General features: G+C 46.9%; 1 protein-coding gene across 4 annotated transcripts in view; it reads right to left on the reverse strand.

Moving 5' to 3' along the window:
- Positions 1–16,548, reverse strand: part of CCDC9 (coiled-coil domain containing 9) — a 347,944-nt gene that overhangs the window by 106,843 nt on the left and 224,553 nt on the right. For all 4 annotated transcript variants that reach the window (XM_085625629.1, XM_085625627.1, XM_085625628.1 and 1 more), the window contains one exon: positions 9,583–9,750. In XM_085625629.1, coding sequence (XP_085481755.1) covers positions 9,583–9,750 — 168 coding nt within the window. The remainder of the gene's footprint in view (positions 1–9,582; positions 9,751–16,548) is intronic.

Here is a 16,548-nt window from a genome sequence, read left to right on the forward strand (position 1 = left end):
CGCCGCAAAGACCTGGAACTCTCTTCCTTTACATCTCAGGCAATCACCCTCAACTCAGGAAGGACATCAAGACCTGACTCCTGCAATTCAGTGAAGATCACCCCCCAGTACCTTGAGACCCTAACTGGTGATTGGCCGTGCGCTATAAGAATCCTGATTGACTGAACTATAGTCACCTGTCTTTTGTATGTGTGTGTGTAATATATATATATATATATATATATATATATATATATATATATATATATATATATATATATATAATAATCTCAGAGCATTGGCATAAAACTGGATGAACAAGTTTTTACGGGGGGCGCTAGGTGGCACGCACGCAAAATGGCCACACAAGAGTGAGGCTCCGGCAGCCAGATGTCATAATCCTTTCATTTATCCTGCTCAGTGGTCCCGCTGATGCCTGGAAACACTAATCGTCGGTAGATAGCACCTGGCTGCTAACTCGGTGCGAAATTTGGCTGGTTTGAGCGCACTCCGCTCCTGATCTGAAGGAGTACAGAAGTGACTGAGGAGAAGGGGGCAGCGGTGTGGTGCTCCAGAGCGGCCTTGGCAGCTGCACGAGTCCGCTGCCGCATACGTGGTATCCATGCCGGGAGTGGAGGAACGGGCGGCAGAGACGGAGTTGCCGCACCGGGATCATTGAACGCCACCTGACACGACTCAGTCCAGGGAACTGAGAGACGCTGTCCTTCTGCCCATCAGTGACGGACGACATCGCGGTGGTAGGTGGGCGCAAGAGAGGATCGCTAGCGGCAGCCGAGCTGGTTAAATCAGCGGAGAGCGGCGAATAGCTGACATCACCCAGGGTAAGACGCAGCGACCGGAGGAGCACCTGAATGGTCGCGACGCCCCAGGGTCCTTTTTGAACTTGCTGCACGGCGCTAACACACGCGCATTCGACGGCCCCCCCTGCTGAGGCGTTGGAATTGCCCTGCTGCCGCCATTGTAGCCCTGCGTGCCCGCGATTGGACGGATGATTACCCGTGGCCCCACTGAGGTGGGGAGGGGGCACAGTATCTTTTGCAGCGCGGCCCGCGCGAATGACTCTTCCCCCCCCCCCCCCCAGGGGGCCGCTCGCTGCATCAGATGAGTGACCGGGGCTAATGCTACAGCCATCTCAGTAAGTGACTGGAGACAACTGGTCCCCACTGGTTAGAGGCAGTGCTGGAGCTGAGCGCAGAAGGTCACCGCTCTGGGACTTGCGGGGCTGAAAAACACATTTGAGACATGCTGCTGCTCCAGCTGAATTAAGGAAGAGAGGATCTCATCTTAGATGTGAAGTGCAACTGAGAGGTGGGGCTCCAGTTATGCGCACTGCTGCTGATCACATATAGAGCTTGCCCCAACAAAACGCGCTGGGACCTTGAGAGGTGCTTGGGCTGGAGTCGGAGGTTTTCAAGACAACGCACTGGCGTTCTGTGAGTTTGTCGCCTTGGTTGCCCATGACTGTGGTGCATGAGAGTTGCCCCCATCGCACTTAGACCCAGCTACGAACTTTGTTTAGGTGGCGGATTGTGAGCGCTCTGGTACAAGTGTCTAGGGGTGCAGGGCCTGGCGTGGCAATTACAGCGCCGGACTCTAACGTTGCAGGTGACACAAACAAGCAGCTGAGAGAAACTCCAAGAGTGTGGGATGGATTGTTGCTGGGAGCATGAGGTAACTGATTTCTTTGCTATAGCCCACTGCGTCATCCTGCGCTGGTCACCTCGCTGGAGACTTTTGGTGTGGGGTGCTTGTGGACTGTTTCACCGGCGAGACAAAGTATACACGAGCTGCGAGGGCACGCAGCCTAGCTACATTCACATGTCGTTATGGGCAAGACAGACACAAGACAACCAAAGCTGACCTTTGAGGCCGCCAAACGAGGACCCCGGACCTCGCAGGAAGATCGTGACACAGACAGGAGAGATGAGGCTCAAGGGGGAGCAGCCCCACAGGATGCTGACATGCAGAGTATCCTCCAGGAGGTCACGCAGGGATTCGTCACCATTGTGGACAAGGTGGACAGGATATCGTTACGTATGGACGCCATTGCGCATAAGCTGGAGGGGCATGATGAGCGTATTAAGGAATCGGAGAGGCATGTCTCAGACGCAGAGGACACAACATCGAGACATACAACGCAGCTGGCACACACGGATAAACTCTTGAAGCTTATTGCTGCAAAGAATGAGGACTTAGAAGTGCGCAGTAGGCGCAATAATATTCGCATAATAGGCATTACGGAGTCGACCAACACAGGGAAAATGGAGGAATATGTCGAGAAGCTGCTGTTGTCTGCAATTGGAACTGAATCCTTCTCCAACCAGTCTATTGTAGAACGGGCCCATCGATCTCTTGGACCGTGTCCGCCGCCCGGCAGTGAACCGTGTCCTATAATAGCGAGACTTTAACTATAGGGACCGGGATGTGGCCTTGCGAGCTGCGCGAAGTAAACAGAATTTGTCATATGACGGGAACACATTCTCCATCTTACGCCTATCGTTCAGGAGGAGAGGCGCAAGTTTATGGACATCAAACATAAGCTGCGGAAAGCGCAAATTGATTATGCGTTACTATACCCTGCGAAGCTTCGGGTTACTCATCAAGGCAAACAAACATTTTTCACCAAGCCACAGCAAGTGGAGGAATTTCTCAAACATGTGCGGCGCCAGAATCGCTCCGACAGATGCATGACGGCATCACAGCGGACTACATCGACTGGGGCAGAAGATGATTCGCAATGAATAAATCCTTGTTGTGAATAGCCCCTTTCAGCACAATCTGGGATATGCTGACCAATTGGCAATCAGATCTATCTTCAGGAACACGCACATTGTTCAAATGATGGACCATTTTGAGATGTATACACGATGCATCGGGCACCCTCTGCCCTTGAGAGCCGACTATGCCATCAGCGGAGAGCTCCGGGGGCGTGAGGTACCTGTCCTGCCGCCTGGAAATAACCCCCAATGGGTATTCCCCCGAGAATGTTTACTACACACTTGCTGCAGGGATCGTTGTGCTGGTTTTGTTTCGATTGGTTTTAGGGGAGGGTGGGAGGGAGTACTATTCTGGCAAGTTGGGGCTGCTTCAGTGAGTGGGGGACGGGAGGAGGGGGGACAGTTTGGTTTTTTTGTATGGCATCTGCACATCAGGATGTTGGTACAGTTAAAATTACACATGAGATAGAGGTTGAGTATCCTAAGTGTATTAAGGTACGGGCTACGGCTCGTGTACAGAGCTTGAATTCCCTTTTTTTTTTTTAATAGCACAGCACAGGCTGATAGCGAATGGTACGGAATATGGCTGATATAGATGCTGGGAAATTAAATATTATCACATGGAATGTTAGAGGCATGGGGGATCCGAGGAAGAAAAGACAAATATTGGCTTATTTGGATAGGCATCGAGTGCACATAGCCAAGGTGCAGGAAACACATTTCGCTCCTCAGAAACCAAACAAATTTGCATGCAAATGGGCGGAACACAAAATCCTTTCTTCTTATTCGACTTATGCGAGAGGGACGGCAATCCTTATTAAAAAACAAATACCATTTTAGTTAGCGGGAACCGCCAGTGATCCGCAAGGACGATACTGCCTGGCATGGGGACGGTTGGGGGCTTCGTCCGTCACTCTTGCTTGTTGTTATGGACCCAATGTAGATGCACCAGAGTTTTACACCTCGTTATGGGCTGAGATATTTGATATAGGCTCCAGTCATATTATTTGGGGGCGGGATTTTAATGTTACATACCATCCAAGTATGGATAGATCACATCCCGCCCCGCACCACTATTCAAAAGCGCGCGCGATTCTCCACGACACTATCACCGCTTAACAATTAATTGACGCTTGGAGACACACTCATCCACACACATGGGAGGGCACGCATTACACAGCGCAGGCTGCAAAATGGGCACGTTTGGACTATTGGTTGGTGTCCCGTGGGTTGGGCCCGGCGATATTCCAAGTGCAGCACCTGGCCAGAACTTACTCGGATCATGCCCTGGTAAAGCTCACACTGTCATCCTCAGAATTTGACATGCCGCGCAGTGCGTGGCGACTCCATGCCCCCATCTTACTAGACACGGTCTTTCAGGCGGAACTGCGAGAGGAAATATTTGATTTCTTTGCGCGCAATAAAGGCTCAGTGGACAGTGTGGAAACCATCTGGGAGGCATTTAAAGCCACACTCTGTGGATGCTGCATATCAAAAGGGTCGGGTGTATTAAAAGACATAACTAACACACTGCACAGATTAGAGGCAGAGCTTAAATCCCTGGAGGGGCAATTAGCAGCGGACCCGAACAGTATTGCCCACCTCAAGTTTCGGTAGACCCTCACAGACTATATGGACGCAGCGCAGAGGGAAACACGGTTCCGAGATAGATTCTGGGTGGCCCGTCGCTACGGAGAGGGAGAGCGACCTGGTAAGACACTGGCACACATGATTAGGAGACCTCGTCACTCACTAACTATGTGTTGGAGCTTGAGGATCCAGACGGGGAGGTCTTTCGCGATACCACTAATATCCTCAATGCTTTTACACAACATTATAATCACCTCTATACTACCAAGAGGAGGGATAACCTGGATCTGGCGGCGTATCTAGATGATGTAGTGCTAGGCTGGCTGAGTGATAGGCAGCAGGAATTCTGTTGTGCGCCCCGTTTGAGTTGGAAGAGGTCAGGGACGCTATTATGAGCATGCAATCCGGGAAAGCCACAGGTACGGATGTTATTCCTATAGAGTTTTACAAGACATATATAAATCTAATGGCCCCCATTCTACGTGAGGAATATGAAGAATCACTAGATGTTGGTTGCCTACCTGCGTCCATGAGGGAAGCTATTAACATTTCACTCATAAAGCCAGGAAAGTCGCCCGACAATGCGACTCTTATAGGCTGCTTTCCCTCCTTAACTGTGACGCCAAAATTCAGACCAAACTCATAGCCACTCGACTGAGTCTACTGTTGGAAATCTGATCCTACCGGACCAGTCAGGATTTGTGCCCGGGAGAGCCACATCTCATAATCTGAGAACACTTTTTGCTGTTTTAAATAATGTCTCGCCCGAGTTGCCTATGGCCGCGGTATTTTTAGATGCCACTAAGGCTTTTGATTCTATTGCGTGGGATTATATTTTTGGGGTAATACTGCGAATGGGTTTTCCACCCTTCTTCCTCTCCTGGATTCGGCTACTGTACCATAAGCCAGTTGCTAAGGTGCTTGTTAACGGCCACACAGCTCAGACTTTTTAAATTACCAGGGGCACACGGCAGGGGTGTCCGCTATCCCCCTTGCTCTTTGCTCCGTTAGCGGCAAAGCTGCAACAACATCACAATGACAAGGCTTTGCATTGTAATTTACGGCAAATACTTATATCATTATATGCTGATGATATTAATTTATATACACGTGACTCGCAACAAAATTTAAACCCAATCCTCTGGGAATTTATGTTATTTGGGAAACTATCAGGGATTCAAATCAACTGGGGAAAATCTTGCATTTTCCCATTGACGACCGCAACGGTTCGCTTTCCGCTGGATTATCCCTTGGAGTGGTGCCAAGATGAAATGCGGTACTTGGGAGTTCGGGTCACTAGAGACAGAGGAACTAATGCGCTCGAATTATGGAACTGCATTGACCCGTATAACGGAATATGTGACCCACTGGATTGATCTTCCCCTCTCCATGGCGGGACGCGCATACCTAATTAAAATGGTAATACTTCCTCAATTGCTTTACTGGTTTTTAAATATTCCGTATTATCCAGGCACTTTCTTTTTTAAGATACTTACAGCAGAATTGATGCGCCTTGTTTGGGAGGGTAAGCAACAGAGGTTACAGTGGCAGGTTCTTGTCCGACCCTATTCACAAGGAGGGTTTGGAGTACCAAATTTTGAACTCTATTACCTTAGTGCACAAGCTTATTATGCATGGTTTTGGGTGAAACAGCCACGGTATATGCTGCAGGCTGCATCGGAGCACTGGCTGGCACACCCCATTCCAATAGAAGGAGTGTTATATGACTCAATTCAGCCTCGATAAAGGGCGCCGACCACTCTCACGTGTAGAACTGTAGCGTGGCAACGTATAGGGTGTATGTTAAATGTCATCCTACTATACTCCCCGTTAATGCCTCTAACTTATCATCCGAGTATGCCTCTTCTTCAAGAAACAATATTTCACGAATTTAAGGAGCGTACTGGCATCAGCACTTGGGAGAATTTATATCATAATGACCGTTTCCGCACTGCTGAACATGTATTTCAAGGACTACAGCAGACCCCGCTGGACGTTTTCTTATATATTCGCTTTCGACAAGGAATCCGATAGCTGACCCTGGACTTCCCGGCAGAGCCTCAGGCACTGGCTCCGCTGCAGTTAATACTTAAGAGTACGATGAACAAACGCCTCGTCTCCCTGCCCTGATATATCGGACAGTGCACACACAGAGGGAATTGCCGGCCACGATATCCCGCACACAGTGAAGTGGAGAGCTGGGGCTTGTCCTGACAGATGACCAATGGGAGTACTGCTGCTTGCAGACCGAGAGGATCTTGGCCAGCAGCAGGCTTCGCATAATACATTATAAGTTTTTATACAGATTGTACTATACCCCAGCCAAGATGCACAGGTATCATTTGCGGGACTCGGATAGGTGTCGAGCTCCTGGGGCAGACTTCATTTGGCCTGGGAGTGCCCGGGTGTCAATGCATTTTGGGGACACGTCTTTGACGCCCTAGCTCTAATGACGAATACATACATCGTTCCCACCCCCTTGCTGGCTCTTCTCGGCTATGTTAAACCAATACAGGCGGCACATCGCAAATACGTGGCACTTACTCTACTCATGGCCAAGAGGCGGGTGGCCTGCCGCTGGGGCCTGGGACGGGCGCCCAAATTTAAGGATTGGATATATGATTTGGTGGTCTGCCAAGAACGCCTCACCACATATGCTGAACTTTTACCTAGTTCCTCTAGACCTAGGGATATCTGGGCCGCCTTGAAGTGTTACCTGCTGGCGCTCCCGCATGAACCTCCCTCCTCTGTCACAGAAACACTTACCCAATAATACCACTATAGTGTAGGGGTTAACATGGAACCTCTCTTATGAGGGGATTACATGACCTCCAGCTAGATTAGCTATTAGGGAAATGGTACAGCCGGGAGCAAGTACCTCTTGGCAGCGCGACTCAATAGCGATGTAAGCATTACACTAAGCAAGTGTCCACATCCTTTTATGGATGCAGAGATCTGGTGTATACATACATGATTGAAAGGTTCACTGAAGTATGCCACAAGGACGCCCCATCCATAATAAACATGATGCATTTTAATAAAAATCCACATCACCATGTACATGAACACTTATACGGTAATGATGAAATGGGAGCATTGTTTATTTTAAGAGTCTGTAGTATCATGCCTGATGCAGGTTCCTTTGCCTCTTTATGGGCTGTAACCATAGTGAAATGTTGAGATACGTTATGTGATATGGCCTAACGCTATCAATGCTGGAGATCTATATTTGCTGGCAATGTACTAATTGCTGATTGAAATGATGTACTGGATGTCATAGTTTGGTTGAAAAATAATAAACCAAATTAAAAAAAAACAAGTTTTATTGTTTTACACTTCAACATTATTCCTGGAACGTGAAAAAAACATGTAGGAGTACAGGTATATATTTTCAAATTAAACAATTTTGGGGTGCGGGTGGGTTCATTACTACCACAAAATTGTATCCCAGCACTCCGGACTTGAGCAGGCTCCAAGACTTTTCCAGGACAAATTCCAGCACGAGTCATCTATAATGTAAGGTATCCAAGTGGGTAAGAGAGAGGTTTGACAAAAGACTGTATATTCAAGGAACAGCATTACTTTAGTATAAAAGCCAGAAGGACATAAGAGGAGATTTTTTTAATGAGATTCTGGCTTGGATGCAGCAAAGCATGAAAGGTATGAATTTTTATTGCTTTACACTTGCACTCTTTATAAAAAAAATGTCCTCTTCATTAGTGGTCACATTTTAGGATAATGGCAACCTCAATTATAAAATATTCATGGTTTTCTTTCAAATGCACTCACATGGACACAGCGTTTCCTTTGATATTTATTTTTAACGTTATTGCTTCATTTTAGACCTGGAGCTGCTGATATTTTATTGTGTCCCGACATTGTTGTAAGTATTGTATGATAGGTAATAATTTTAAATGGGCTAATTTATAAGAATGAAAAAAATAAAGAAGGAATGCTTGCAGAAGGAGAATCACGATGCATGGAAATCCATATTACAAATCTGGTAGTGGAGATGACGATTATTTCAGGGAATCCTTTTTAAAGGAGTCAATGTGGTACCTACCATATTGACAAAATATTTAATACAATCCTCAAAGGAGAGCATCAGTGAGTCTAAATTGAACTTCAACATTCTGGCAGTGCCATGTGGCCATTGCAAATTACACAGGTTTCCCCATTTCATTACTGTTTCTTACACGAGAGCACTTTTCATTTAAAACGTATTAATTGTGATTATGAGTCAGGAGAAAAAAAATGTAGCACAAGAGAATTTATAAATAACAAAAGTGTAAATACTCTCAATTTACTTTAGCACTTAAGAGTGGTACTATCAGTGGACATGGAATGGCATTACAGCAATCACTGGGAGCATAATACAGAGTAGAAATAAAACTAATAATTTCTGCATACATTCCACTACACACAGGAATGCTCAAACACACACCCAAAGAAGAACCCGACACCTCTCCTAGTCTGCTGTCTCTGTTCTGTGCAGGATGGAAAGATAGCACTTCTGCAGCCCATGCAGCAAGATGCGGAAGCTTGCAGTTCTACTCTGTGCACAGGCTAGTTAATATGCATGAGGGAAGTTTGCATTGTTGCTGTCTCTCCCTGAGCTATTTATAGGTTTGGGCACACTTTACATCTAATCTATGTAGGATTGGGTTTTTGGATATGTACCAATGAACATCATCAGAACTCTCAAATTTCCAAGGTGCATGAGCAGCTCAACCGGGTCAGGGCTTTCTTTTTGCATTCTTGGACTTTAGTTTTGGCTTTATAATTGTATGATTAGATCTACCCATCCCAGGTTGCAATGGAAAAACTGGGTGAGATGAGCTGCTTACACAGGAATCTGGGAAACTTGACTTAAGAGTGTGGACATCATGCTTGTAATGTAGTCACCAAGTTTAACACTGAAAGTACCTTAAATTAACAGGACTTGCCAGCAGCATTCACTGTTCATCCTTTTAGAAAGTTATTTCACTTGGGGAATGAGAGAGTGCAAGGGCTGAATAATCTGGACTCAGAAGCGTGATGAACAATACTCTCAAGTTAGAAGCAAATTGCTATCTTGAAAATTTATGAGACTGCTACAGGATGATCAAAGTTTTATTTTTTTATGTAAGACTAATAGTTGGTAACGTCTCTGATAAAACTGAACAAAATAAAAAAAGGTGCCTGCATTACTGAACTTAATGACAATACTTAAAGAAAAAGAAAAAACAAACAAACCACAAAACGTGCACACTGACTCTGGTTTCATTTTTCTTACCATTTGAACATCGTTTTGTTCTCTGGGTTTGTGCCGAACTTCCAGCTTCCTTTGCGTGTGCTCTAGATTCTTGTGGATAGATCGCTCTTATGGTCTGTTCAGGTGATTTTAGTTGGGCAGCCTCAAGAGCAACAGACAGATTTTCAATTGGGCCCTTCTTCTGAGAACCTAAAAGGAGCAATATGAGGGCAACAGGGGTTATTCAGCAACAGATCCTGTGCCCAATAGGAAACATTGGCATATGAGAGCATACAGAGCAGCAGTAAAATGTTTTATACACATTCTTTGGTTGTTGATGGCACACTCAATTTTAATGCTAATTATCTCTTGATCTTAACTCTGAACATTACCTTAGTCAAAGATAACCAATGACCTTGTTAGATGTTATGTAGACACCTTCCTAACTAGGAAATACACTGAGCCAGAATATGAACTTATACACTATGAATATCGCATTTATTCATGAATCCTTCAACAGAGGATTACTTTACCCCACAGAGGAGCAATAATATGCCAGGCATTGGGCCAGGCATCGGCATCAAGGACAGACCGGATTTTGGCTGCAAAACACACCACACACAGCATGCCATCTTGTAGTGGTTTTGGTCTTTTTTGCCTCCTATGAACTTCTGCTCTCTCTAAGCCAAAACCCTCCTCACCTTTATAATATTGCATTACTGCTATGAGCTTCTGTGAATCTCTGCTCACCCGAAGCTGAAAACCTCCTCGTTGCCACTCATAACACTGCATTTTTCACCCTACCCTACCAATCTCCCTCATTCACTAATGAATGAATGAATGGAAGTCTCTTGATATCCCACCTACATTATACAAGACAAGTAATACATTCCCTACGCCTCAGAGCTTCTATTAAGCAGTAATCTTATTATGGTTTCCTCATGGAAATATCTCCCTCACACTCACCAGACCTACCCTGCCAACGTCTTTAATGGACTTCAACTCCATTTGACTCCAACTCCACATGTTCTAGCGCCTTGTTTGTAACCTGCTTACAGCCCTCAGCAAGTCAATTCCTTGCTCACTTTGCCACTGGATTCAAGCAAGCCTGGCTGAAGATGGCTGAAATGCCAGAAACCGGTCCTAGGAAGCTTGTTTCCGGTCCAGGGAAGATATGGCTTGGCAGTTCGGGCTGGACTGTTCCCATGAGGCACAGGGTCAGACTGATTTGCATATGGCCATGTCTGAACTGGGGTGGCAGAGTGGGCTAAAGAACGGTGATGGATTAAACCCAGATCAGTTGACTGGGGGTGAGTGCTTGCAATGTTCAACACTCAGTCCATCATTTCCTTTGGTTTTTGCTATGTTCGCCATAAGTTGGCAGGGTATGCTCAGACGTGAGTCCCTTGTTCACTTTGCCACTGGATTCAAGCAAGCCTGGCTGAAGACGGCTGAAATGCCAGAAACCGGTCCTAGGAAGCTTGTTTCCGGTCCAGGGAAGATATGGCTTGGCAGTTCGGGCTGGACTGTTCCCATGAGGCACAGGGTCAGACTGATTTGCATATGGCCATGTCTGAACTGGGGTGGCAGAGTGGGCTAAAGAACGGTGATGGATTAAACCCAGATCAGTTGACTGGGGGTGAGTGCTTGCAATGTTCAACACTCAGTCCATCATTTCCTTTAGTCAATTCTATACCCGTAATCAACGGCCACTCGCAGCTACGCAATCAAGTCCTGATCCTTACTCCTCTCCAGCCTACATCCTCCTCTCTTCCTCTGGTTACTTGCAGCTTGTTTTTGACATGGATCCACTAAGAATAACAGACACCAAACTGGAGCCATCAGGCTGCTATGCTCATATAATGAAGAACCTCAAGAATCTAACAAAAAAGCTTTGAAGCTTAAAACAGATTCCTCAAAACTCTTATTTCTGACCTCTACTTCTGCATGAATAAAGGAGTTGTACGTGACCTTATCCTTTATACGAAAAGACTAGCACAATGGAGGAAGGAATATGCTACTTACCAGTATGCATCTGTTCTTGGCATGTAGAGCTGCAGAGCCACACACTAAGGATAAGATCGCCATCTGGTGTTGGGCTCGGATGATTGCAGGTTGTTGTTGTCTTCGGAAGAAGTCTTTGGTCACGAGATTGGTGACTCCTCCCCTGGACAACAGTGCGCATGGGCATCCACTCCATCCTCAGATTGTTTTTCGCCATGATGGGAAATGATGGAGTGTGTAAGAAGTAAAGAGAAAGGATGTCCATGTGTAGTGTCTAATTAAGACAAAGCTGGAACGGATACAGGTCCCGGGAAGGCTGGTGGGCGTGCGTGGCTCTGCAGCTCTACATGCCAAGAACAGATGCATACTGGTAAGTAGCATATTCCGTTCGAGGCATATGAGCTGCAGATCACACACTAAGGGTAGACTATATAGCAGTGTCTCCCCTAGCGGTGGTCACCTGTATCAGTTGCAGCAGTTTGGAATAGAGTTTTTAGGACAGCTTGGCCTACTGAAGCTTGTTGTTTGGATTGCACATCAACACAGTAATGCTTAGTGAAGGTGTGTGTATTAGACCATGTGGCTGCTTTGCAAATGTCTTCTAAGGGGATGTTCCCTAAGAATGCCATAGAGGCCCCTATTTTACGCGTGGAGTGCGCCCTATGGGGAATGGTAAGAGTACGTTTAGCTTTTTGGTATCATATTTGGATACATTTGACTATCCATCTGGCGATACCCGATTTGGAAATGGGGTTGCCTTTATGTGGTGGAGCGAAAGCAACAAACAGTTGCTTGGTTTTCCAAAAAGGTTTGGTTCTGTCGATGTAATACAGCAAGGCTCTTTTAACATCTAAGGTATGAAGTTCCCTCTCGGCTACTGAGTCTGGATTAGGGAAGAAGACTGGCAGTTCCACTGACTGGTTTAGATGGAAAGGGGAAATGACTTTAGGGAGAAAAATTGGATTCGTCCTAAGAACCACTTTGTTCCGATGTAGTTGTAGGAAGGGTTCTTCGAGAGTTAAGGCTTGTATTTCACTTACTCTTCGCAGGGATGTGATTGCAATGAGGAAAGCCACTTTCCATGTTAGGAACTGCAGTTCGCATTTGTGCATTGGTTCAAATGGGGGACCCATGAGCCTTGTTAGAACAATATTAAGGTTCCACACCGGGGAAGGTGGTAACCTTGGAGGAATAATTATTTTAAGACCCTCCATAAATGCTTTAATGGCTGGTACCTTAAAGAGGGACAGGTGTTGTCTATTTTGCAAATAGGCTGCTAATGCCGCTAGATGTAGACGTATAGAGGAATACGCTAAATTGCATCTTTGCAAGTGTAATAAATAGCAAATGATGTTTTGGATGGAAGCATCCAGTGGTTGTATGTCATTGTTAGCGCAGTAAATGGCAAATCGTTTCCATTTTGCGGCATAGCATGCCCTAGTAGTAGGTCTCCTGGCTTCTTTAATGATATTCATACAGTCTGGAGGAAGGTTGAGGTACCCGAACTCTAAGACTTCAGGAGCCAGATTGCCAAGTTCAGTGTTTGAGGATCTGGGTGTCTGATTTCTCCATGGTTCTGGGTTAAGAGATCCGGGGAGAGATGCAGTTTTTGATGTGGAACTAGCGATAGTTCCAAAAGAGTGGTGAACCAGGGTTGACGTGCCCAAGTGGGAGCCACTAGGATGAGTGTCAGCAACTGTTGTTTCAGTTTGCGTACCACAAATGGAATGAGTGGGAGAGGCGGAAAAGCGTACACAAATCTGCCTGACCAGTTCATCCATATTGCATTGCCCTTTGACCGTGGGTGTGGGAACCTGGCGGCGAAGGTTGGGCATTTTGCGTTTTCTTGTGTGGCGAGCAGGTCTATGTCTGGTTGTCCCCACTTTTGGAAGAATGGGAGTAAGACTTTGGGGTGTAGTTCCATTCGTGTATCTGCTGTGTGTGGCGACTTAAGAGGTCGGCCACCTGGTTCTGAACCCCTGGGAGGTGTTCTGCTAGCAGGTAGATGTTTCGGGGAATTGCCCATCTCCAAATTTGTTGCGCCAGTTGGGACAGTTGTAGAGAATGTGTCCCTCCTTGTTTCTGTATGTAATACATTGTGGTCATGTTGTCCGTGCGGATGAGGACAGTTTTGTTCTGTAGATGCACTTGGAAGGATTTCAGTGCTAGGATTACCGCTAGAAGTTCTAGGTGATTGATGTGGAGCTGTTTTTGTTGAGTGGTCCACCTTCCCTGAGTGGTGTGTTGAAGGAGGTGGGCTCCCCACCCCGTGAGAGATGCGTCGGTGGTCAGCAAAACTTGTGGAAGGGGCTCCAAGAACGGCCGCCCTTCGGACAGGTTGATGGTGTTCCACCATTTCAGTGAGCGAAGTGAGCGGCTGTCCACCAACACCAGATCGGTAAGTTGTCCGTGGGCCTGATTCCACTGTTGTGCTAGACATTCCTGTAAGGGACGCATTTGAAGGCGTGCGTAGGGTACTATGGAGATGCATGACGCCATCATGCCTAAGAGTTGCATGAACACTCTTGCGGGGAGAGAGTGTTGTGTTTGAAATGTTTTGATGAGACTTTGTATGTTGGCTATCCTGGCTATGCTGGGATAAGCTACGGCTTTGGCTGTGTCTATTGTGGCTCCCAGGTATTGTTGTACTTGGGAGGGTTGTAGTTGAGATTTGGGATAGTTGATGGTAAATCCCAAGTTGTGTAGGGTTTGAATAGTGCGGTGGGTGTGGAGAACGCATTTGTCTAGAGTATTGGCTTTTATGAGCCAATCGTCCAGATAGGGGAAGACATGGATTTCTTGTCTCCTGAGATATGCTGCCACAACTGCCAAGCATTTGGTGAACACCCTGGGTGCAGTTGTTACTCCGAATGGGAGAACTGTAAACTGATAGTGCTGACCGTCTACCACGAATCGTAGATACTTCCTGTGAGCGGGATGCATAGGGATGTGAAAATATGCGTCCTTGAGGTCTAATGTGGCAAGGAAGTCTCCTTGTTAAAGTAATGGAAGGACCTGTTGGAGAGTGATCATGTGGAAATGATCCGATTGTATGTACTGGTTTAGTAGTCTGAGGTCCAGTATGGGTCTTAAGGTTTTGTGCTTTTTGGGAATGAGGAAGTATAGAGAATATACTCCTGTGCCCTGATGTTGTAGTGGAACAGGTTCTATTGCGTGTTTTTGAAGCAAAGACTGTATTTGTTTGAGGAGCGTGAGGTGGTGAGACGTCATGGGACGGTGCCTGGGTGGTATGTTTGGGGGTGGGTTTATGAGTTCGAGGCAGTAGCCAGATTGGATTACCCACCTGTCTGTAGTGATGGTATTCCAGACAGGCAGGAACTGTTGAAGTCTGCCCCCGACCGGAGTGGAATGGTCTGGGGGGAGTGGTGGCAAGTCACTGTTTGGTGGCTGTAGAGGTGCGGGTGTTGTTGTTGTTGCCCCGTCCTCTAGTATTGTTTCCTCGATAACCTCCTCTAAAATATCCTCTGTTAGGGGATGTTTGACCTGATGCTTTGAAGGTGGAAGAGTTGTCGGTTCCCACATTTTTGGAAGCTCCTCTGGGTTGAGTAGACTGCAATGCTCCCATAGATTTGGCAGTCTCATTATCTTTCTTCATTTATTCTAGGGCAGTGTCTACTGCAGGGCCGAATAGTTGCTCCTGATTAAAGGGTTGAGCAAGAATTGTGGTTTGAACTGCGCAGCCATGCGTGGCGTCTAAGCAATACGCTTGTGTTGACTGCCCTAGAGGCGGTGTCCGCTGCGTCTAATGCACATTTAATGGAGGCATTGGAAATTAGTTTGCCCTCTTGGATGAGGTCAGTGGCCTGTGTTTTGAAAGGTTCAGGCAGGTGTTGCAAGAGATCCTCTAGTTGATCATAATGGGCTCTATCATAACGAGCCAATAGGGCTTGTGTATTTGCGATACGCCATTGGTTAGCCGCTTGAGCGGCAACCCCTTTGCCGGAAGCCTCCAGGAGTTTAGACTCTTTGTCTGGGGGTGGCGTGTCTCCGGTTGTTTGGGAGTTCGCCCGTTTTCTGGCATTTGATACGACTAGTAAGTCTAAGGGAAGTTGCGCCTTGATGTACGCAGGATCTTGTGGCGCTGGTCTATATTTTTTTTCTATTCTGGGGTTGAGAACCCTGGCCCTGACAGGGTCTTTAAAAACCTCATTGGCATGCTTTATCACTCCCATAATCATGGGTAGAATGTGGACTGTTTTCTGGGACTGCTCAAAAGTGTTGAGTAGAAAATCCTCCTCAGGAGTGTCGGTGTGCATGGTGACACCATGAAACGATGTTGCTCTGTTTATAAGCTGACCGAACCCTAAATGGTCATCAGGAGGGGAGGGTTTTGAGGGGTATGGAGCGGGGTCAGGCATATCAGGCATAGGGCAAGTCCAGTCATCTACTGGTGCTGTGTCCGGGAGTGTAAAGGGATCAGTAGGATCAGTGGGATAAGTAAAGAAATCTGGGTCTCCCCCTCCCCCTAAATCATCATCATCCTGTGGAGGTGGTGTGTGAGAAGGAGATGGTAGAGGTGAAGGCGGTGGGGGGGATGGAATAGGAGTTAATGTAGGAGAGGAAGGACGTATGGGTGAAGTGGCACAGTCCTTCTTGTTTGGAGGTGCTGGAGGAGGTGTTGTGTCCAGCTTCCTTTTCTTGTAGGGCACCGCTGTGACATGTCCAGTTTTCGGATTTATGTAAATCCGTTTTTGCTTTGGATCAGGCCGAAAGAGTTCCTCACTGTCCGAAGGCGGCTTTGGTGCCGACTTTTTTGGTTCTTTATGGACTTGTTTTGGCACAGAGGATGTTTTGGGTGCCGAAGAACTTTACGGTTCTGGTGGATTTTTCGGTGCCGAAGGACCTTTCGGTGCCGATGAGCCTTTCGGTGCCGACGAGCCTTTCGGTGCCGACGAGCCTTTCGGTGCCGACGAGCCTTTCGGTGCCGGTGGAGCCTTTCGGTGCCGGTGGAGCCTTTCGGTGCCGGTGGAGCCTTTCGGTGCC

The sequence above is a fragment of the Triturus cristatus genome, chromosome 9 (assembly GCF_964204655.1).
Source record: "Triturus cristatus chromosome 9, aTriCri1.1, whole genome shotgun sequence".
Lineage (NCBI taxonomy): Eukaryota > Metazoa > Chordata > Amphibia > Caudata > Salamandridae > Triturus > Triturus cristatus.